The sequence below is a fragment of the Budorcas taxicolor genome, chromosome 11 (assembly GCF_023091745.1).
Source record: "Budorcas taxicolor isolate Tak-1 chromosome 11, Takin1.1, whole genome shotgun sequence".
In the NCBI taxonomy this organism is placed as follows: domain Eukaryota; kingdom Metazoa; phylum Chordata; class Mammalia; order Artiodactyla; family Bovidae; genus Budorcas; species Budorcas taxicolor.
In genome coordinates, this window is record NC_068920.1 from 130097941 (window position 1) to 130121027 (window position 23087).

Below are 23087 nucleotides of genomic sequence, written 5' to 3' on the forward strand. Positions count from 1 at the left end.
CTCTCACAGCACCCCAGAGGCTGGATGGATACACAGGGTGGACCTTCCTGTTCTGATTTCCCAGAGGAGGAAACCAAGCCTCAGAAGATAGAGGGACTTGCTCGAAGTCCAGCGAGGTGTTAAAGGCAGAGCCCCGATTGGGTGTAGGAGAGAAATGAGGTGTCCCTGCTTCTCCAAGTGGGGTCCCCTCGCCCCCTCCCCTCCACCGTCCCTGGCAACCCCGTGCTGCACACCAGCTGCGCTCTCCTTTAGGCTCCGGCAGGCAGCCACTTTGATTTGCTGCTAATTCTTTATTTAAAAAAGATTCACAACTCAATTACATCAGGTAACAATAGCTCACAGTCAATAATACAAAACGCAAACCCAATAAACATTCATTCTGACCAGGGGACATGGATTTAGGTGAAGAAAAACAAAAAAATTACAGCATCAGCTCGTTGAGAACAGTATCCTGTAATTTCCAGTAAATTGGAATCACAGCGAGTCATTTTCCCCACTTGAGTGGCAGGTATATTAATTTGTTGGCATTTGTCAACCATCAAAATAAGCTGTTTACAAGGGATGGGAAGAAAGCTTCAGAGAGTCAGGCTGAGGTTATTCTGACAGGAGATTGTGTAACGTGATTCATGTGATTCGAGGGTCTTCAGAAGCGCCAGGGCTGGCCTGTACTCCTGTGGAGGTGGGTCCAGGGTGAAACTGAACACCTTGGCCCTGGCCCCTTGGCCACACCCTACTCCACCTACTGCTCTACTCTCTAGAATCCGGGGCCTCACCCTGTCACCCCCTTCTGCCTCCCAGAAGTCACTCCAAGAGAGGAGTGGACAGGCTCACCAGGGCTACATTAGAACAGTTACCATTTGTTGCTCACTAGCTACCCGCCAGGGGCTGAACTAGGCCCCTCAGCATGCGTGCATGCTAAGTTGCTTCAGTCGTGTCCAACTCTTTGCGCCCCCATGGATGGTAGCTTGCCAGGCTCCTCTATCCACGGGATTCTCCAGGCAAGAATACTGGAGTGGGTTGCCATGCCCTCTTTCACAGCATCTTCCCGACCCCAGGGATTGTACCGATGTCTGCTGTGGGCTCCTGTATTGCAGGCAGATTCTTTACTGCTGAGCTACCAGGGAAGCCCCAGGCCCCTTGTAAGGGGCATTATCTCATGGAACTCTCACAACAACCTTTCAAGCTAAGTATTATTATCCCTCTCTTATAGAGGAGGAAACTAGAGCTCAGAGAGAGTACATAACCTGCCCAAGGTCACAAAGCTGGTGAGTAACATGGCCAGAACCAGAAGAGGGAAGCAAGGTGCCTTGAACACAAAAGTCCAGGCGGCTCTGGCTCTCAGGGCGGCCCAAGTGCAAGGCTGGCACCTGAATGGGGGACGTCTCGCCCAGCTCCTGAGTGAGTGGGGGACGTCTCGCCCAGCTCCTGAGTGGGGGACAGAGCTGGATCTAGATCCAGAGCTCCAAAGAACAGCAAGGAGAGACAAGAAGTCCTTCTTCAGTGAACAGTGCATAAAACCAGAAGAAAACAGTAGAAGGGGAAAGACTAGAGATTTCTTTAGGAAAATTGGAAATACCAAGGGAACATTTCATCCCAAGATGGGCACAATAAAAGACAGAAATGGTAGAGATCTAGTAGATGCCGAAGAGATCAAGAAGAGATGGAAAGAATAACTGTACAAAATAACATGGAATAGCCATCCAAAACAGATCTTAATGATCCGGATTAGTATGACGGTGTGGGCAGTCACCCAGAGCCAGACATTCTGGAGAGTGGAGTCAAGGAAGCACTGCTGTTAATAAAGCTAGTGGATGCAATGGAATTCCAATAGAGCTATTCAAAACCCTAAAGGATGATGCCGCCAAGGTGTTACATTCAATATGTCAGCAAATCTGGAAGACCCAGGAGTGGCCACAGGACTGGAAAAGGTCAATCCTCATCCCAGTTCCCTAGAAGGTCAGTACTAAAGAATGTTCTAACCATCGGACAGTTGCCTTCATCTTCCATGCTAATAAGGTCATGCTTAAAATCTTGCACGCTAGGCTTCAGCATTATGCAAACCGAGAACTTTCAGATCTCCAAGCTGGGTTTTGAAAAGGAAGAGGAACCAGAGATCAAATTGCCAACATTCACTGGATCATAGAGAAAGCTAGGGAATTCCAGAAAAATATCTACCCCTATTTCATTAACTATGCTAAAGCTTTTGACTGTGTGAATCATAACAAACTGTGGAAAGTTCTTAAAGAAATGGGAATACCAGACCATCTTACCTGTCTCCTGAGAAACTTGTATGCAGGTCAAGAAGAAACAGTCAGAGCCCTATATGGAACAGCTGATTGGTTCAAGATTGAGAAAGGAGTATGACAGGGCTGTCTGCTGTCACCCTGTTTGTTTAACCTATACGCTGAGCACATCATGAGAAATGCCAGGCTGGATGAGTTACAAGCTGGAATCAAGATAGGTGGGAGAAACATCAACAACTTCAGATATGCAGATGATACCACTCTAATGGCAGAAAGCAAAGAGGAACTAGAGAGACTCTTGATGAGGGTGAAGGAGGAGAGTGAAAGAGTTGACTTAAGACTACATATTAAAAAAAGTAAGATCATGGCATCCAGTCCCATTACTTCATGGCAAATAGAAGGGGAGGAAGTGGAAGTAATGACAGATTTCCTCTTCTTGGGGTCTAAAATCACTGTGGATGGTGACTGCAGCCATGAAATCAGAAGACAACAGCATGTTGAAAAGCAGAGACGTTACTCTGCCGACAAAGGTCCTTATAGTTGAGGCCGTGGTCTTCCCAGGGGTCACATATGGTTGTGCGAGTTGGACCATCAAGAAGGCTGCTGCTGCTGCTGCTAAGTCACTTCAGTCGTGTCTGACTCTGTGCTACCCTATGGACAGCAGCCCACCAAGCTCCTCTGTCCACAGGATTCTCTAAGCAAGAATACTGGAGTGGGTTGCTATTTCCTTCTCCCTCAAGAAGACTGAGCATTGAAGAACTGATGCTTTTGAACTGTGGTGTTGGAGAAGACTCTTGAGAGTCCCTTGGACTGCAAGGAGATCAAACCAGTCAATCCTAAAGGAAATCAGTCCTGAATATTCACTGGAAGGACTGATGCTGAAGCTGAAGCTCCAATATTTGGCCACCTGATGCGAAGAGATGACTCATTAGAAAAGACCCTGATGCTGGGAAAAATTGAAGGCAGGAGGAGAAAGGGTCGACAGAGGATGAAATGGTTGGATGGCATCACCGACTGAATGGACATGAGTTTGAGCAAAGCTCCAGGAGATAGTGAAGGACAGGAAAGGCTGGTGTGCACAGTCCATGGAGTCACAGAGATGGACACGACTGGGCAGCTGAACAACAGCAACAACTGTCTGCACCAGCCTGTGCTTTTTTCACTGTGGTATAGCTACCTGGAAGAGATGGGCCTTGTAGTAGCTAGAAGCTTCCAAGGGAGTGAAGCTCAGTGGTGGAATTTCAGGCCTCACCAGACTGACCAGAGAGGCACTATCCCCTACAAGTGGTCCAAGCAGGTAGCTGCCAGTTCCCCGTGTCTAAATGTTAGTCCAGGTGAAAATGTGGGGCTGAGGCCATCACACAGGAAAGCAAAGACCAGCTGCTGACACCTGGGTGCCAAGCTCCCCAGTCTCCCCAGCCCAGAGTCCCCCAACTTTGCACTTGGCAGCAGTTTGCCGTCTTTTCAAATCCACTACTTACCCTCATGAGGGCAGGGGTCCTTGTCCTCGTTTTTTCCTTGGCTAGGGGAAGCTGAGACTCCGAGAGTTTAACCAAGTTGTCCCAAGTCACACAGCCAACAGAGTGCCCAGATATGACTCAGAACTCAGGGCTTTTTCCATCTACCTCTCTGCCAAGAACTAGGTCAAGACCCAGATGGGGCTGGAGTTCAGACTTGGTTGGGGGCAGGAGAAATAGGAAAGAAGGCTTGAGGGCTGGGGGGAAGTGTCAGGAACAAACAACATCTAAAATATAATGCTTTTGGCTAAATTTAAACATGTGAGAGAGTTCAGAGTGATTCATAATACATGCAGATTGATGCAAATGACTATGCAAATGAGGCAGAACAGGAGGAGAAGGGTACAGCTCACCTCTCGGCCATAGCAGGAGGGGGCAGGGCAAGGGCTCCCTCTTGGGCAGCAGTCTTCCAAGCGAACCTCACCTTCAAAACCACTTTCTGAGGCAACGTGCCAACGGCCCTGGGGCGGCAAGCTGGACAGATGAGGCAGGCACACGTCCGCGTCAGTATCTCCACACTCGACCAGGTCTCTGGAACGCCCACCACCCCCCCACCCCGGCCCTAGTCTGCCTTCTCTGAGCTAAATGATTCTGCTGCTTTCCTTTCACCAATGAGCCTTCCTTTATCCTCAGCCTTTTAATCATCCTCATCACCACTCTGTTTCCAATGGGTTGAGAGCGAGGGTTTGGCAGACAATCTGAGTGAGTCAGGATGGGCCAGGAGCTTCTCAGACCATATAACCCGCAGCAGCGTGCTGGAGGGCAGATGGCCTCCATGAGGGGAAGTGTGGAGCTTTGGACCAGGGTTTGCTTGGTCCAGTGAATCCCTCTGTTCCTTGGTTTCCTCATCTGTCAAATGAAACAGCTAACAGCTCCTGTGTATGGCTATTGGCTGTTGGATTCGGGGGTTGGGGGGGATGCCGTATGCATTCACGTCTAGCACATGGTCAGGAATTGGCCCTACTTCTCTCTGCAGACCTCCCAGCCCCCTCTTCCCTACCCCAGCCCCCTGACTTTTCTCCCTCTTCATTTCTGCTCACACAAGCCTGACTGCTACCCTCCACCTCTTTCTGCTTGTCTGAGAGTCCTACCCATCCCTCATCTCCATCACAAAGCAGACCTCAAATGCACACCCCGCACCCCCCCCCCCCAACAAAAGCAGCCAGGGCCCCCAGCGCTGCTGCTGCCTTGCCTGTCACAGTCGTCTGCCCCTCCTGGGCCCAGGCACCTGACAGCCCTGATTTGCGCAGAGAGCTGCCGCTTTCTCGGGGCTTTCTCCCCATTATCTCCTCCTGACGTTGACTCTCCCCATGCCCCTGTATGTTTGGAGAGGAATAAATGGTTCTTCCTTGACAAGGGAAGAATCTGGGACCCTGAGCGGACACACAGCAAGGAAATGGTCCACTGGGCTTGGAAGCCCAGAGCCCTTTGGTGCTTCCACTTTGCCTCCACAGTCTCAGCACTCCCACAGGGAGATTTCTCTGGTCATAACTCTATCTCCCCAGTTTCTTTGTAAGCCCCTTGAGGGCTTGGAGCCCATCTCCCATCTCCTTTTAGGCACACGCCCTACACCAATGTGCAACGAGCTCTCAGGGGAGATGGCCCTGGAGACAGAATGATGGGCTCAACTCTCCTTCACTCTCTATGGAGATCTTGGTTTCTCAACTGCCACATCAGCCATCAGCTGGCCCTCCAGCCTTGTCTCCGCAGAACAGGCCTGAGTTCTGCCTTAGGACAGCCCCCAGGAGCCCCCTCCCATGCTGGGAACACTGGACATTTCCTAGAATTAAAGGTGGAGAAGCCATCACATGTGCATGTGAACAAAATCACCTTGCAGCTCTCCCTCGAAGCTTTTCATAAAGGACCTTGGATCTGAATATGCAGGGACTCGAAAGCCCCCAGACCCCTCTTCCTGGTAGCCAGTCTCTGGGGAGGTACGTGTAGTGGACACAGGAACTGTCTCCATGGCACACTGCTCTTCTCATACGGTTCACCAGTTGCGTTCTTTGTCCCCCATCCTTGCTTGACTTCATCTCAACAGCCTCAGAGGCAGCAGGAATACCCCTGCATCCCCACGCTCTGGTTTTATTTTCATCACGATTGCTTGCTTGTTGTCTGCACACACATGGCTCCAGAAGGAGTTACTGGCGAGATGGGAATAAACAGTCTGTGCTTGTAAACACCACTCTCCTCAGTTATTCCATGTGGGACTCCTTGTGTCTAGAGCCCATGGGGAGACTTTAAAACTTCGTACCAAGTCAATTACTGCTACTCCCATCAGTAAGAATAATAATAAATACTCAGTGAGTGCTTCTTATGTGCCAGCCACAATTCTGAGACGTGACCTCATTGCTTTAACCTTCACCACACACACGGGCTGGAAGGTAGGTTTTTCTCGTCCCCATTTTATAGATGAGGAGCAGGAAAGTTCAAGAACACTTTATAGATGAAGAACAGGAAAGTTGCTTCTCTAAGGTGGACCACATGAGTCCTTTGATCTTGGACAGGGAGAGAAATCCATAATAGGAGACCCTAGGTATTTGGGACACCATCACTGCAACACCCCACCTTAATGCAGACTCTCCCTGTCTTCTCTTCTCTGTCTCCCCTGTCCCTCCTCCCTTTCCTTCTCTTGTACCCCTTACTAGTTCTTTATCCTCCTAGCTCTGTGAATGACGTGATTTCCTGTCCCTTTCTGAACTTGACAGCCCTCTCCTGACAGTAGACAGAGGACCCTCCTTGCTGACCTCATGGGCTGATGCAGGGGACAGCCCTCCAGCACGAGGGCAGTGTGCTCGGCCTGCTGGGAGCCGTGGGGTGGGCAGGAAGGGAGTCGGTCCTCACACCCCATGATAGGAGCCCATGTGCTGTGTCCTGTTGCAGCATCTCCGGCTATGGGGCGGCTGGCGGAAAAGGTGGGAAGAACACCATGATGCGGTCCCACGGCGTGTCTGTGCTAGGCATCTTCAACCTGGAGAAGGATGACACGCTGTACATCCTGGTCGGGCAGCAAGGGGAAGACGCCTGCCCCAGCGTAAGTACCCAGAGCGGGAGTTTCTCCTCCACCCTCCCCAGGACCCAGGCAGGTCTCTCAGGGACACCAACGACAGACACACCCCATCAGGGAGCTCTCGTTCAAAAATGGCAGGACTCACCCCTTGTTCTGCCTGCAAATGCTCCTCCCTTTCCAGGGCCATTTGGGTGCCTGAGAAAGTGGGTGGTGTGGCTTTGGGCACTGCACATCCATATGGAGATGGAGGCTGAGGCATGGGTTCCATGAGCAGTCCTTAAAACTGAAGTCCTGAGTTCTGCTGAAATGGGCAAATGGTTGTTTCTGTCAGCACAAGTGTGAGTCAAAGCCCCCTTTCTAAGCTTTCTTGCAAGGGCATAGGTTTTTTTTAGCCATATCATAAAACAGGAAAATGCCAGACCAAACATGTCTTATTCAGCTCGAAATCACAGACTCATAGCCAATATATATATATATAACCACAGGAAAAGTTCTGAAGGACACTCCATAATATCTGATATTGTTAGAAAAAGAATGCATTCACATATTATTTGTGTGATTAATTTTTTTAAGTCTTTTTAAGCATGGAATCAGAGCTGGAATATCATGTAATCCACTTCCCTCCACCCCCATTTCACAGATGAGAAAGTGGAGACGACGGAGGTGAAAGGATTTGTCCAGAGTCAGTCATAATGCTCACAGAGACTCTGCCTCCTCTTTCTGATGCCCCGAATGTGCTGGGGCTTCAGTTTTCACCCCCTTTCTCCCGTTTCCTCTTATAGCACACCACCCAACAAGCTAGACTGTCATCCTCTCCAGCCCGAGACAGCCCTTCCTTCTGGTGTCTGATCCCACTGGCGTGTCCAGCTGTCAAACACAGAGCGCTCCAAGGGCAGCACTTAAGAAAGCCAGTAGTGATCTAAGGTGGCCAGCAGGGGGAGACAGTGGGGACTAACAAAGCTGCAGCCCTGCCTCTCGCCTGTGCTGGGGGCGGCAAGAGCCCTCAGTGCTGGCTGTTCGCAGGGGAACTCAGCACTCCACAGGGCGAGTCTCCACACTGGGCAGGCCACACCCTCATCTGATGGTGAACTTCTGCACCGGATGAGGCCGGGGCAGGGATCCAGCTTCTGGGACCCAGGACACAGGGCTCCTTCTCCAGAAATTTATTCAAGAGCAGATTTGGAAGACCGAAGTGGTAACAAAGGTGACGCGTTCCATTCCACAGAATAACCTCAGGGCTCCTAAGAATCGGGTGTCAGGCTGGCAGCCAGGGGTAAACTACGGCGTCCCACCCCCAACCCCACACGAAGCAGCAGGAGTAAGCTTCACAGGTGCAGCCTCGTGCCTGAGAAACGCCTGGACCCTTTTATTTAGCAGCTATAATCAAGACTTCCAACCTGATATAATATATTAAGTCATTAAATTACAAGCTGCTGTAATTTTCACAGGAATTTATTGAGTGCTAATGTAATTCTTTCATCTAAGCAAAAAGATTGCATTGACTTCTGCAAGGGACTTTTACTTGATTGGATCGTAATCAGTTATGTCTTTTCACAAGACTTCGTCCTTCTTTTTTTAATTCAGTTGTAATCTACTTGTTCTTCTGAATTGCTGCATTTTATCATTTTATTAATCAATCTGAAAGTGTTAGTCACTCAGACGCCTCTGACTCTTTGCGACCCCATGGTCTGTCATGGAATTCTCCAGACAAGAATACTAGAGAGGTTTGCCATTCCCTTCTCCAGGGGACCTTCCTGATCCAGGGATCGAACCCAGGTCTCCTGCATTACAGGCAGATTCTTCACTGTCTGAGCCACCAGGGAAGCCCCATTAATCAATCTACTTGCTCTTACACTTTGAGGATGTGCAGGGCAAGTTTCAGAGAAGCCAGCAACAGAGGGCAGCCCCCTCTGCTGATCAGGCTGGGCATAGCATGGGCATGGGGAAAGGAATTCGTCTTCCCAGTAGCTCCAGACCTCTGCTCCCCGCAGGGGCCCGTTTGAGTAAGGGAGAAAACCTTTCACAAGCACCACCTCAATCTCTGATCCTCCCTAGGCTGAAAAACGGTGTGTAGAGAGGATCTTCTAGAGAATGAAGTGGACCCTAAGAATTAAACTGCAGGTTTGGCAATTCTGCTGGTGCTGTGTGCCAGCAGAATTCTTCCTGTGTGCCTGGCCAACCAGAGCCTGGAATGGGCTCCAGCTGCTGGAGCCCCGCCTCCCATCCCCCACACACATTCCTCAGTCCCGGTCCTGTGCCCTGCAGGTTGTTTAGCAGCATCGCTGGCCTCTACACCCTGTTTAGCAGCATCCCTGGCCAGTATCATCCATCAGAAATTACAATCAAAAATGCCCCCAGACATTTCCAAACATCTCCAGGACAGCAAGACCATCGGTCTAAAAGTCAGTTTCCACCACTCCCATCACTCTCAAGGCAAAAACTGTGAAGGGTGAGCCCACACTCACCCAGCTCCCAAGTCTTTCAAATGTATTCAGGACTTCGCGGAAGTCAGAAAAAGAAAGCAAATCATGGAAAAGTGATCTCATCCAAATGCTGCTGTGGGCCCAGCAAGCTGCAGACTGAGACTCAAATCAAGGGGACACCTGACCCAGGGCAGTGAGGCATGGCCATGAGTCTGGGCTCTAGAAAACCAAAAGGCCATCCTTTGGCCCAGTTGCTTCTTCCGGCGATCTCCAGCCATCCGCAGGTTCTGCTTAGGAGAAGAGGGCCTCCCAGGGGGTGGGGGCCCCCACTGCTGCCGGACAGAGGACAGGAGGAAAAGGAGCGGGGCAGAGGGACGGACCTTCTTAGCACCCTGGGCAGCTCCCCAATTTACGGAGGAGGCAGATCCAGGTAGGGGCCAGCAAATCTCCAGTCAGGAAGCTAGACTGGACCCTGAACTCTGCTCTGCTCTGCCCGGCTGGCAGCACACATTTCCATCCCCTGTCCCTGGCTCTGCCCACAGGGAATGCCCCCAGCATCTCAGGGCCTCTCCCAGGTGGCAGTTAGCAGGGTTTCCTTCCAGCAGACTCCATGCCACTCTGGCCTCACGTCGGCCCTGACCAGCACTGCACGTACATAGGAGAAATGTCAGCTGTCTACAATAGCAAATCACAGCCTTTCAACCACACTAAATCCACTCTAGAAAATATCAAATTATTTCCATCATTAAATCCAAAATGCCATAAAACAAATTGCATCTCAGCTATTTACCTGGAAATTTCTCTAGTACTCATTCCTGGCACCCCTGAGTGCTTTAGCATAAGGAGTGGCTCGAGATGAATTGCCATGTCCACTGGCTGGTTACCCAGCCACATTTGATGAAAATTTGATGTTTTATTGGCCTTTTTTCTATTAAGTGAAAGAAAATTCATTTTCCCCTGAGGTCAGACCGATGTGTGGTGAGTTCATCTCAGCCGCTGTGACCTACAAGGATAATGGCTCTTCTTGAAACCCTGCCCTCTTTGTTCAGGGATTACAGGATTCTGGGTCACAGGAATTTCCAGCATGTCCCCAGAGACTCCCAGATGCCTAGGCCTGCATCAGGTGGAATAAAATCCAAGTTTGGCTACCCACTGTTTTTTTTTTTTCCTCTTTACATGATGCTTCAAACTGCAGCTTCTCAAGAAACCTCAACGGCTTCCCACTGCTTCGAGAATGAAGTGCAGCCCCTCTCTGTGTCTGAGGCCTCTGGCCACGATCTGACTGTTTGGTTTAGTCTCCTCTACCCACTCCCATTTGGACCCCCTCCCGCCCTGTCTTAGCTCCTGGGGCCTTTGTCATCCCCTCTTCAGAATCCACAGGGTCCTAACAAGTCGTCCTGGATCACCTCTGTCCTAAGATGGACTTTTCTGAGCTGAAGAAACTCCTTATACTTTTCCCCCAAATACCCCCACTTAGCACCTTCCCTCTGAGTTCCTGCTGATCTCCTCCCCTGCAATGTCATAACTTTCCCTCATTCTCAGTGTTTAAAAAGCTCCGCATCCTGCAAGGCCCAACTGAATGCCACCTACCCCAGGCAGTCCTCCATGCTCAGCAGTCCAGCAACAAAGCCTCACTCCGCCTCCTCAACTTCCCATTCATTTTCTGTCTAAGAGGTCCCTGTGGTCCTTCTCCAATATTTTCCAGAGTGACAGTTATCCATGTGTATTTTTTGTCTCCTCAACTCAACCATAAGCCATCTGAGAGATGGTCAGACCGTGTCTTTTAGCATAGAAGTTCTGTCTGCTGGGAGGCGGAGGACCTTGGGCACAAACCTGAGATGTTTTTGTTTCTCCAGGCAAACCGATTAATCCAGAAAGTCTGCATTGGAGAAAACAACGTGATAGAAGAGGAAATCCGCGTGAACAAAAGCGTGCACGAGTGGGCAGGAGGGGGCGGAGGAGGGGGAGGAGCCACCTACGTGTTTAAGGTGAGGTCTGTGCGCCGTTCCCCAGGGCAGGGGCCTTCTCTGCGTCCTGGCTTTGAGTCCTCAGGACAGACCAAGGAACCACGCACCTTGGGTGCTCTTAGCTCCATTTAAAGTTGAGGAAGCGGAGACCCATAGGGATATAAGGTTCCCTGTCTGTCCAGGAAAGGGCAGGCCCTTCTCGTGCTGATGTCCCAGCCCGGTTTCACTAGGCAGGCCTTCATCATCCTGCTTCAGAGCCCCGGAGGGTCCCACTGTGCCCTCCTGTGTCCTCAGGTGGACTTTTCTGATACATCGAAGATAGACAAAGATTTCCTGTTGGGTCCTCCTGCAGGGCCAGCGGTTCTGAGGGCTTAATCTTGAAGTTGTGGGGTCAAAGCAGAGAGCCCTGTGTGCAGAGGAAGGAGAGAAGAGAGACCTGCCCTGAGCACCAGCTCCCAGATCCCTGAGGCTCGAGAAGCGCTTCAGGAAAGGGGCGGTATAAACAGCCCCAAAGACTGATCCTTGCCTCCCAGTGTTCATAGACATTTATATCTCCTGATGCTTTTGCTTCATTTACGAACTCGGACTGATACAGGAGCTGGGGGTTGGAGGGGACAGAAGAGCTCATGGGTTCTTGTAACATGAGATGGGAGCCCTCGGACCACCAAGATGTCACCCACTGCCCAGCAGACACTCAGACATGTTTAAGCATTTAAATGGCTCAGAGGTCTCCGGGGTGGGAGCCCTGCTCAGCTTCTCAACCTCTGAATGTCTCTCCCCTGGCAGATGAAAGATGGCGTGCCGGTGCCTCTGATCATTGCGGCCGGTGGTGGTGGCAGGGCCTATGGGGCCAAGACAGACACGTTCCACCCAGAGAGACTGGAGAATAACTCCTCAGTCCTAGGGCTGAACGGCAATTCTGGAGCTGCAGGTAAATCTCTGCAAGCCCAGCCTCTCCCAGAATGGTCCCCGAGGACTGTGTGAGCTTCACCTTGACTGGGCACCATCACACACCTGTGGGCATCTTAGTCATGGGCCCTTGAGATGCTGGGAGCTCTGGATATTGGTACTGGCATCAAAAAAGGAAAGACAGGTCACACCTTGGGGATCCAGAGGCCACCTTGCTGGTATGGGGTTTGGGCTTGCAGAAGGTCACTGACAAAATGAGGCAGGAGGCAGCGTTCTGACTGCCAACCCAACCCTCCCTGGGATTTATCAAATGCAACTAGATGTGAGCAGATGGAAGAAATCTGAGCGGGGTCGGCCTCCCAGGTCCCTGTGGTTTGCTTGTACTTCCAGGCCCTGGGCTGCCAGCTCACACGCTTCTCACATGGAAAGAAAATCTCTGTCCATGGTAGGGCTGTCTGCCTCCTTAGTGAGAGCCAGTCACACAGAGATGGGGGACAGACTCTGAAGGAGATGTGAATTCCCTGATTCCTCTGAAGTCAACCATCCATCTTTGTGTGTTCTTTTCTCCACACTCAGACCGAGGGAGGATTTTTTAAGGCATTTAGAGATTTGAGCTTAATTAAAATAAAGACTCAAACTTTCTCTTCAACTGAGAGATGGCTAGAGAAAGAGGAAGGAGAAACAGTCGTTGTGTCCACAGCGAGGAATTACCCCAGTGATATATACAGCACCCCTTATGTCAGTCAGCATTTAATAACTTACGAAACATTTCCACATCTATCATGCATGTTCTTTTCAAAACAGTCCTGTAGGGTTTTCCAAACATATTATTTTCATTCTACAGAAGTGTCAAGAAGCTCATTGAACGTTGTAGGGGTTTTTTCCCCTCAGGATGACCAGTTTCATACTTAATCCATTTTTTAAAACATTGTTGATGATGTGTTTTTACTTTCACGACCATTGTTTTCTTTTCCACACATTTGCCTGAAGGCTGGGATGTGCAGAATGCAAGGGTAGGGTGCTGGGGGCAGGGGAAGGGGGGCAGGCTTGGTTTCAGGCCCATCTCATCCTGATTTATTTATTAAGTTCATGGCCCCACGTAGCCACCAGAGCCCGCTTCCCGCTAATGAAGCTGAGGGGGCCTTCCCTCCACCACGTGACTTGGACAACAGCCTTGACAGGCCAACACCCACTCTCTGGCTGGCAGAGGGAGGCCAGATTCTTGAAGTCCTGCCGCTTCCAGAACTGGCAGATGGTCCCCATGACTTGCCCAGGGCTCTGGTTTTCCCTGTTCTAGACCCAAGCTTATTCGTGACCTTGACCTAATTTCCTGAAACCCGTCTCCCTCTTGCTAGCACCAGAGTCAGCCCTGTCTGCGGCTTCCCCCCACCTACACGTCCCTCTGCTGCCCCCTCTGGGTCCAGAAGAACCTTGGCCAGGAGTTCTCCCGAAGAACTGAGACGTGTCCAGGCAGATTAACCCTTACAGTCCCAGCAGACGCAGGCACTGTTATTTCTCTAGGTTCCCACCCCCAACCTTCTGCTGGAGCATAAAGGGTTTTGGAGTCTCTGGGAGTAGACTGCCTCATGAAATGTCATGTGAAACAATAGGGGGAGACAAAGTGGGGATCCTGGAGTTTCAAGGACTTCGGGAGAGATGTATTGCTGTCTGCCTATGGCCTTAAGATAAAGTTGCACTCAAGCTAGCTCTGTACAGACCCTTTGCAAGAGTTCAGAGCAGGCCCAGGCATACAGAAGCACAGCTCCAGCTGCTGCCCTTGTAGCCAGAGCATCACCGCCTCTGCCTCCAGCCCTCTTTGCTCTTGACCTTAGAGCAACTTAGACGCCGCTGGCAAGACCCTGCCTGGGCTTCGGGGTGTGAGGCCTTCTGCATGTGTGCGTGTCTCACAGATGCCCAACGATCCCTCCCCTTGGTGGTTTATAAAACATCTCACACACTCCCTTTCTCCTTTGATCCTAACGTTCACCCCATAAGGTGAGTCTCCTTATCTCCAAGTTACAGGTGAGGAAACCAAGGCTCAGACCAGGGAAGCTCTTGCCTAGTAAACAGTTATATCCCTTTGGGTTATCTGGTGCCTAATCCAGGATGGCTGCTAGGAATTTCACTTTTGCGATCTTGGTGGGGTATTGACAGCTGGTCCTTGTTCTTGTTGGGATGAGAAGTAGTTAACGATATGAAAGCCAGGAGCTTCAAGAGTTGGCAGGCCCAGAGGGAAGGCAGAGGAACAGATTTAGTCGCCATGCCTCCTGCTTCCCCCCACCACCCCCATCCCTTAATGAGCACAGTTTGGGCTTTTGAGCCAGAGGCCTGACGGGAAACAGGGGTACACAGCCCACTTCCATCTGGACATGCACAGCTGTGGCCAGAGCAGGTCTCCCTGCAGCAAAGGGCAGATGCCTGGTTTTTTAGCCGTGGACTCTGAAGGCCCCAGGCCCCACTGAAGGCAAACCCCCTGGGCGCTGGAAAGGGACAAGTACCCAGGAAGACACCGAGCCCTGCATTCGTTGCCAGACCCAGCAGCCACCCGAACCAGCCGGAATCCTCTCTTAAGCGTTTCTCTGTCTCTGCCCACAGGTGGTGGAGGTGGCTGGAGTGATAACACTTCCTTGCTCTGGTCTGGAAAATCTTTGCTGGAAGGTGCCACCGGAGGACATTCCTGCCCCCAGGCCATGAAGAAGTGGGGGTGGGAGACAAGAGGGGGTTTCGGAGGGGGTGGAGGGGGGTGCTCCTCCGGTGGAGGAGGCGGAGGATATATAGGTAAAGATGATTCGTGTTCAAGGTGTCACTCCCTCCCCTCTTAGTCCTAGGCACCTCCCTCCCCTGTCCTCTCCCCAGCACTCGCCTGCCCGCCCCCGGCCCACCCCACGTGTGGACTGCGATGTGACCATGCACGCCTTCCTCCCAGCCGGCCAAACGAGCCAGAGGTAGGGTGCTGGCTCCCGAGCCAGCATCCTGCCTCGAGGTTTCGGCAGGACAGCATCAAGATCCCAGTGACTCTTGATCTCCCCCAGAGCTGATGATAAAGGGGCCTTGGCTTCCCAGACTCCTCTCTGAGCCACCCCCAAGGATGCATGAGAACCCTGGAGGCCAGACTCCTCCCTTTGGATGGCCTGGCCACAGTCCTTGCCAAGCCAGCTCCCCGAAGGCCTGGTTTGCACTTTCTGGCCTCAGGGACTCCCTACTCTCCCTTCCCTACCCCAGCCCACCAGCTTCCAGAAGGGGCACTATTCCCCATGCTGATGGGGGCTACTCCTGAGAGCAGCCATGGGCAATCCCAGCCCAGCCCTTCAGCACGCAGCTGGCCCCTGGCCCTGGCTCTCCTCTGGGCTTCGGAGCAGAGCAAAAGAGCCTTCTGAAGCTGAGAGGCTGGGAGATGATGGCTCCAGTACCCCCCAGATTAGGACACGATGCATGCACGTGCTGTGATGTGCTGTCTGTGTTTTGCTTTAATGCTGTGTGTAAGATGCTTGTGTTAACCAGATGCTCTTCTTTTCCAAGCCCTGGGCGGGTGGGAGGAGCCCAAGGTGGGGAGCCCAAAGATAACCCAAGGCCTGCTGAAAGGAGGGACAGGAGCCTAAAGGCACAGGGGCCCATCCCCCTGCCCCAACCCTCACTGGATGGGACAGGAGAGCCACCCCCAGGCAGAGGGGCCAAGGGGCCAACCCAGCCTGGGGAGACTAGAACTTTTCTGACTCTTGATCATATGGACTGCTTCCTGGGAGAGCCCAGCAGAGCAGCAGAGGAGACCGTGGCCCTGGAGCAGACAGTGGCCCGCACACCCAGCAGCTACTGAACCGAGCCCCAGCTGCATCCTGTGTGCCATGAGCTCCCTTCCCTCCCACCGCCCCGCCCTCAAGGCCCCTCCCCGACCCCGCCACTCACCCCGTTGATGCGCACGTGTATCCAGACTCAGGCACCCACCTCTCTGCGTTAAACTCTTCTCTGGTTTGCCACAGGGGGCAACGCAGCCTCAAACAATGACCCCGAGATGGACGGGGAGGACGGGGTTTCCTTCATCAATCCGCTGGGCATCCTGTACACCCCAGCTTTAAAAGGTACCCCCTCTGCCAAGTAGCAGAGCCTGCTTCCCTGGGCTCTCTCCCAGTGCTCCCTCCCTCCCAGCTGAAACCCCAGGGCTACTCAATGAGTCCAGGACTCACAGGTGTGATCATGGGTTCCTTGCAGGCAAGTCTTCCTAGTGGTCGCCTCACCAAGTTTTCTGGCAATCAGGATGCGTGATCTGATACGTTCACAAAAGACTGACTCCAGGCAGGTCAGCCCTAGGTGAATGCAACAGTAATGGGCCCTGTGCCTGTGGCAGCCAATCTAAGGGTACTTAGTGTGGACCCTCCCACCTGCCTACAGTCCTCTGAGTTTCGCTCACCAGATGCATCAGGAACTCACCTGCACAGGCGGTGCTTCCAGTGGCAGTGGGATGTAGGAAGAGGGACCAGCAGCTGGAGATGAAGCACAGAGCCCAGGGGTGGGGTGCAGGGTGGCCTCCACCTGAGGCTGACCCTTTCTCCTTGTCACCAGTGATGGAGGGCCACGGGGAAGTGAACATTAAGCATTACCTAAACTGCAGCCACTGCGAGGTAGACGAGTGCCACATGGACCCCGAGAGCCACAAAATCATCTGCTTCTGCGACCACGGGACCGTGCTGGCTGAGGACGGCGTCTCCTGCATTGGTAAGCGGCTGGGCGGTGGGCGGGCACAGAGCTTGAGCCACAGCTAGTTTCCATGGCACTGGGACACCTCAGACGCAGCTTTGTAAACTTCCTGACACTGCTGTCTGCCCCCAGCATGGGTGCTCGGATGACAGGCAAAGGGACCTGTGTGCAAAAGGTGGGTCATGGCTTGGGAAGGAGTCATAAGTCACCTGGTCCCACCACTAGCCCAGGATGCAACCCCCACATCCCCACCAAGGGGCCAGCTCATCTCCACCAGACACCCCAGCACCAAGGACCTCAGTACTCCTAAGACACAGGGCCTCCCGTTGGGGAGTTACGGAGCCAGACCTATTCTCCTCCCGACTTCCACCCCTCGGCTTCCTGCTTGTAGTGGCCCTTTACGGCATCTGAAGAGCATGCTGCCTTCCTCTTCCTCGTCTCCTCCAGATTAAATAGCCCGTTAATTTCCATGCAGTCTATGGGACATGAGTCTCTATCTCTTTCCCATCCTGTTGTTGCAGTTGTCCACGCCCCTTTTGAAATGCCGTGTCCAGGACCAGGCTCGGTGCCTGGTGTGGTCAGTACCATCACACACCCAGCTCTCCCTCCCACGCACTGGGCCCAGTGCTCTCGTGGATAGAGCATCAATTCAGCCTCGAATCTAACTGACAGGCATACTCTATCTTTGGGTCAAACTGAGTTTGTAGTCACCTAAGGCCCCTGATGGCTTCCCTGGTGGCTCAGAGGGTAAAGTGTCTGCCTGCAGTGTGGGAGACCCAGGTTCGATCCCTGGATCAGGAAGATCCCCTGGAGAAGGAAATGGCAACCCACTCCAGTATTTTTGCCTGGAGAATCCCATGGATGGAGGAGCCTAATAGGCTATACAGTCCATGGAGTCACAAAGAGTCAGCATGACTGAGCGACTTCACTCACTCACTAAGGCACCTGAGGGGCTTCCCAGGTGGTGCTAGTGGTAAAGAACCCACCTGCCAGTGCAGGAGACATAAGAGATGTGGGTTCAATCCCTGGGTCAGGAAGATCCCCTGGAGGAGGGCATGGCAACCCACTCCAGGATTCTTGCCTGGAGAATTCCGTGGACGGAGGAGCCTGGTGGGCTGCAGTCCATAGGGTCGCACAGAGTCAGACACGACTAAAGCGACTTCACACGCACACACAGGGCACCTGAACCGCTTCTACAGCTCCTGTTGGCTCACTTTCCATCCTCATCCTGTCATGTGCAGTTGATGTTTCAGATCAGTGTCAAGATTGTGATATTTATCCCTGTTACATAGTGCCTCTCCACAAAAGCTGTTAAAAGTTGTAAAACCAGGATGAAACTGCCCTCATCCTCCAAGAAGGCTGGCGGTCTGTCGGTCCGGGGCTGGGAAGGGTCTTTCTGACGTGGGGGCAGCTCAGAGGAGAATCACCATGGTCATTCGTGCCCCGTGGGGACTGTCTTCCAGCGTCGCCCACCCCAGAGCCCCACCTGCCACTCTCGCTGATTCTGTCCGTCGTGACCTCTGCCCTGGTAGCCGCCCTCGTCCTGGCTTTCTCTGGCATCATGATCGGTGAGTGTCCCAGAGCCCCAGCACTTCCAGAGCAGGGCAGGGAAGGAAGATCTGGCAGAACAGAACGGCATCTCAGGCTGTGCCTTCTCAGGCTGAAGGGTCATTCTGGGCGGCGGTTATGAGGTCAGCCCAAGCCAAGCCAAAGCAGAAGCCCTTCTCCTTCTGTCTCCAGCACACTCCTGGCTCCTAGGAGCCCCGATTCTGAACCTCAGCCCTATATAGAGCCTGCTGGCTGCTCAGGGAGGGGTCTTCTCAGAGGAGAACACCATGGCTAAAGCTTACCACCGCCCCCCACCCCCAGCCTCCTCCAGACTTCAGTGTAGCTCTTATCAGACATGGGCTTCAGTGGACTCTTCTAGTCAGGTTCACACCTCCAGCCCACCATTCCCCTCTCCACAGAGAATGCAGAGCTGGTTTCTCAGTATTTCCCATTAGGCCTGTGAGCCATGGGGCACTGATCTGCACATCACAGAGGGCCCAGGTGCTGGAAATGCCCGGGGCAGGTGGGCAGAGACTTGAGGGGAGGCAGAAGGAAAGGAAAGGAAAGGCTCCAGGCAGCACTCTGAGGCCAGCCCCATGGGGCTGGGGGAGTCTGGGGGTGGACAGGGATTCCCTGTTTTCCATGGACCTTTGTGATTCCCATGATGCCATCCTGCAAAGAGCAGGCCGACAGGAGCTATCTTGTTGCACACTCACCACATGCTGAGCAAGTAACACATTTTAGTTCACTAAACCCTCAAAGAACCCTGTGATCACAGCTGGCATGTTTCATAGAGGAGGAACTGAGCACACAGAAGTTGACTCACTTGCCCTGGCCCAACAGTGGTGGGGCCGAGCTTTAAAAGCAGAATCCACCCTGTGAATCACCTCCCATGGAGTTTGCCTTATATACAGAATGTTCTCACATATAGTAATAACAGTGATAGTGGTCGCTTGTATTGGGGAGCTCTTTAGCACTTTCCAAAACCATTTCTTTTGACCACATTACTTGGCATGTGGGATCTAAGTTCCCTGACCAGAGATTGAACTCAGGCCCAGCAGTCAGACCACTGAGTCCCAACCACTGGACAGCCAGGGAATTCCTCTGGAACTATTCTGTTTTGGTGAATTCATTTCATTATCACAATCCCAGGGGATGGAGAGTGGAGGTTTAGGGAACAGGGCAGGTGTTACTGTCCCTGCTTACAGAGAAAGAGACTGAGATCCAAAGAGGTCACATGTCACTTGTCAGGGTCACAGCTTGTAGGTAACAAAGGCGGAGTTAGAACTCAGGTCCTCGGGCACCAGCTTAGAGCCAGTTTAGAGACCTTCCACTCTGCAGTTGTCTCCAGCTATGTGGCTTGGTGGTTCTTCATCTGTAGGAAACACAGGTGACTAAGAGCCCCAGCTGTACTCTCAAGTCTATTGCTATATTTGCCTCATGCAGCACCTGGGCAGAGCAGAGCTACTAAGGCAAGGCCCCTCCTGGAGACTTGGGACTCCTCGGACGGCCCACTTTGACTCCAGAACTTCCCAATAGCCTTGCTGGAGCCTTTTTAGACTGAATGGCCATCTAGGGTCTTTGCTCAACCTTCCCTCACCCTGTCCTTCACATGGAGTCAAAACAGTCTAGTGGCTTCCCAGCCTTCCTGGATTCCCCCTGGATCATCTCTCATAGGCATTTCTCTGAATGAAATCCTTGCATTTCTAATCCTGTCCTGGGTCTGCTTCTCAGAGGACCCACACTAATGTGCCTCTGCCCCTGCATGATACAATAAAGCTTTCCATTCATATGATTTTAAGTTTTATATTTGCTTTAATCTTTCAATGAAAGGTATACTTTCACATCTATAACCATTTTGTTAGTATGACTAAGAGTGATGGAAAAAGATTTAGACCCCAGCGGAAGAGCTAGAGATTAAGGAAGGCTTCCTGGAGGAGGTGGCCTGGCCCAGGCCACCTTGTATGGACCGGCATCTGTCTGCAGTGTACCGCCGGAAGCACCAAGAGCTGCAAGCCATGCAGATGGAGCTGCAAAGCCCGGAGTACAAGCTGAGCAAGCTCCGCACCTCCACCATCATGACCGACTACAATCCCAACTACTGTTTTGCTGGCAAGACTTCCTCCATCAGTGACCTGAAGGAGGTGCCACGGAAAAGCATCACCCTCATCCGGTGAGTGCCACCTGCTGGGGCAGTTGAGGGTGGAGGGAGGCAGAGAAGGGAGCGTTCTAGGTGGCCGGATGTCATCCCTGGACCACAGATTCCTCTGACAACAAGAGGCCAGCAGAGCCACCCCTCAGAGCACCCCCGGCCCTCCCGGGGGGAGAAGGTTTAATGTCCAGGGCCATTTGGGGGTCTAATTATTTAATTATTTAACTTACGGAGTTGGAACAATGAGAGGAGGACTAGATGGGAGAAATGGGGTGCTCCTCAAAACCACCCAAATGCCTCCCCCAAGCATTGCTCCCCTCCCCCTCCCAGCTCCCAGAGAACCCTTTGCACATGTCTGTCATTCTCTGAGCACTCTTTAGGAGGTGTCTGCCAGCCATCGGTCCTCTCCCACCAGATCCAGGTCTTAGTCACCTCTATCACCCGGGCAAATATTAGAGACTCAGTGAGTGTTCATGGAAGGAATATCAGCCGTCATGAAGCCTGGCTTGGAATGTTTCTTGCCCATAGAGCGATAGAGGCTGGGGATTGCGGGGCAAAGCCACACTGAGGGCATTACTCCTGAGAGTGTGCGTGACTCCCTGCCTCCTGTGAGTGGCCACTAAGTGTGCCCCTGCCTCATCACACCTTCTCCTCTGCACAGGGGTCTAGGCCATGGTGCGTTTGGGGAGGTGTATGAAGGTCAGGTGTCTGGAATGCCCAATGACCCCAGCCCCCTGCAAGTGGCTGTAAAGGTAAGAGGGGGCTTCCTCGTGGGCCTGACCTTGGCTGGGATCTCTGTAAGCACAGCCCTCTGCCAACAGCCTCTGACCTCTGTGGCTCACAGCCTCCTCCTCATTCCCACCCTCCCTTCTGTGCCCAGACGCTGCCGGAGGTGTGCTCTGAACAGGACGAGCTGGATTTCCTCATGGAAGCCCTGATCATCAGGTAACGGTCCAGAGGGACGCCCACACCACCACCCCAAGCCTGTGAGGGACACAAGATATTTCTAACAGGCATATCTCCAAGGGAAACAGGGTGGCCCTGCAGGGCACCCCTCCTCTCTAACTGGAGACCTCCCCCAGCCCCCGAGGTTCTTAGCACATCTTACCAGAGTGGACCAGCCCCCATCTGGTTTCCTTGTAGCCCCAGTCAATGTCACTTGGCCTTCAACCAGCACCCCTGTATCACCCATTGGTTCTTTTCCCCCTTTTCTTAAGAAACAGAGTGTGCTTGTTGTTGACAGTGGAAAATACAATCTTCCTCCAGGTAACTCTTCCACCAGGTCCTTCACCCACCCCAGCTCCCAACTCTCAAGTAAAGGAAATGGGCCCCCACGTGATGGAAGGTGCCCACCCTGGTCCACCCAGCTGGCCCGACTCTTCAGCTGGTGGATCTGAGGCCCACCACTGGGAGTCACAGTGTCCAAGGCTCTGACAACAGAGGTTCGACCTTGAGAGCTGGCCAGGCTCGTGGACTCCTGGTGCACCGGGAAGCCTCAAACATCCTGACAGGCTAGGGAGGCCTTGGCAGAAGCGGTCGAGGGAATGAGGCCAGAGCAGCGTGTGTGATGTGCTGTGTCCGTAGGAGGACGCGTGGCAGCCTCAGCTCCTGCTTAAGTGATGTATTTGCTGGTTGCCCATGTAATAGTGATCACTGAGTAAAACCTGGAAAGTAGAAGAGCAGGTGGAAGGAGACCCGCGTCACGCAGTCTCCCTACTCTGCAGCGAGTGGGCAGCACTGTATTTGGGTGCACAGTCACCCAGTGCATCAGCTCTGCCCAAGTGTGCCAACGTGGAGCTCCCTGGCCCCACTGCCTCACGTGTCCTCACAGGATCACAAGAAAACGCGAATCTCAGAACCCCCGCAAAGAGTCCATGGTGGGATCCAGCGGCCCTCTTCCTCGTTCTCTTCCGCACACAGTCAGCAGGCAGGTCTCAGGCAGGCCCTCGGGGAAGCAGGCCCTCCAGCTTCCACTTGAGGCCTTCCTCCGTGACTCCAACCCCCAAAATGTGAATCCTGGCCAGCAGTCCTGGCACCAGCCTCCTGGACACCCTCGTCTCCCTGCCCACCTCCACCCCAGCCTTCTCGCTCAGTGCCTATGCATGGCCCTCTCCCCCGCTCCCCAGCCCCCCACTCCAAGCAAGAACACTCCATGCGTGTTGAACCCCCACCAGGCCTGCCCTCTGGTTCTTCCAGCTGCTCAGCAGCCAGATTCTCCTCTCCTTAGGCCCAGCCTGGGACCCCTGCTCCCCGTATTTACAGAAAGCTCTTACATAATGTGGCTCTGAAAACATAACTCTGTACCCAGCTTTGCCCAGTTTTTGCAGACTCAGCTCAGTTAAATTCAGTTACTCCCCTCCGCTCTGCAGCAAATTCAACCACCAGAACATCGTGCGCTGTATTGGCGTGAGTCTGCAAGCCCTGCCCCGATTTATCCTGCTTGAGCTCATGGCGGGAGGAGACCTCAAGTCCTTCCTCCGGGAGACGCGGCCTCGTCCGGTGAGTGAGAAACACCTTTCCCAGCCAGGGTCAGCCCCTGGGCTCTGATCTGGGGGACAGGTGGGAGAGAAGGGACAGAAGGTATCCAACGGCTGAGCCGGGTCCGAGGGAGCTTGCCCAAGCCTTG

The 23087-nt window shown here is 52.8% G+C and overlaps 1 protein-coding gene across 1 annotated transcript in view; it reads left to right on the forward strand.

The window, feature by feature from the left end:
- Nucleotides 1-23087, forward strand: part of ALK (ALK receptor tyrosine kinase) — a 730858-nt gene that overhangs the window by 680421 nt on the left and 27350 nt on the right. Inside the window, exons 13-23 of the mRNA XM_052648260.1 lie at nucleotides 6644-6794; nucleotides 11050-11181; nucleotides 11947-12091; nucleotides 14665-14847; nucleotides 16047-16145; nucleotides 16627-16779; nucleotides 18225-18329; nucleotides 20296-20482; nucleotides 21123-21213; nucleotides 21342-21406; nucleotides 22831-22960. Coding sequence (XP_052504220.1) covers nucleotides 6644-6794; nucleotides 11050-11181; nucleotides 11947-12091; nucleotides 14665-14847; nucleotides 16047-16145; nucleotides 16627-16779; nucleotides 18225-18329; nucleotides 20296-20482; nucleotides 21123-21213; nucleotides 21342-21406; nucleotides 22831-22960 — 1441 coding nt within the window. The remainder of the gene's footprint in view (nucleotides 1-6643; nucleotides 6795-11049; nucleotides 11182-11946; nucleotides 12092-14664; nucleotides 14848-16046; nucleotides 16146-16626; nucleotides 16780-18224; nucleotides 18330-20295; nucleotides 20483-21122; nucleotides 21214-21341; nucleotides 21407-22830; nucleotides 22961-23087) is intronic.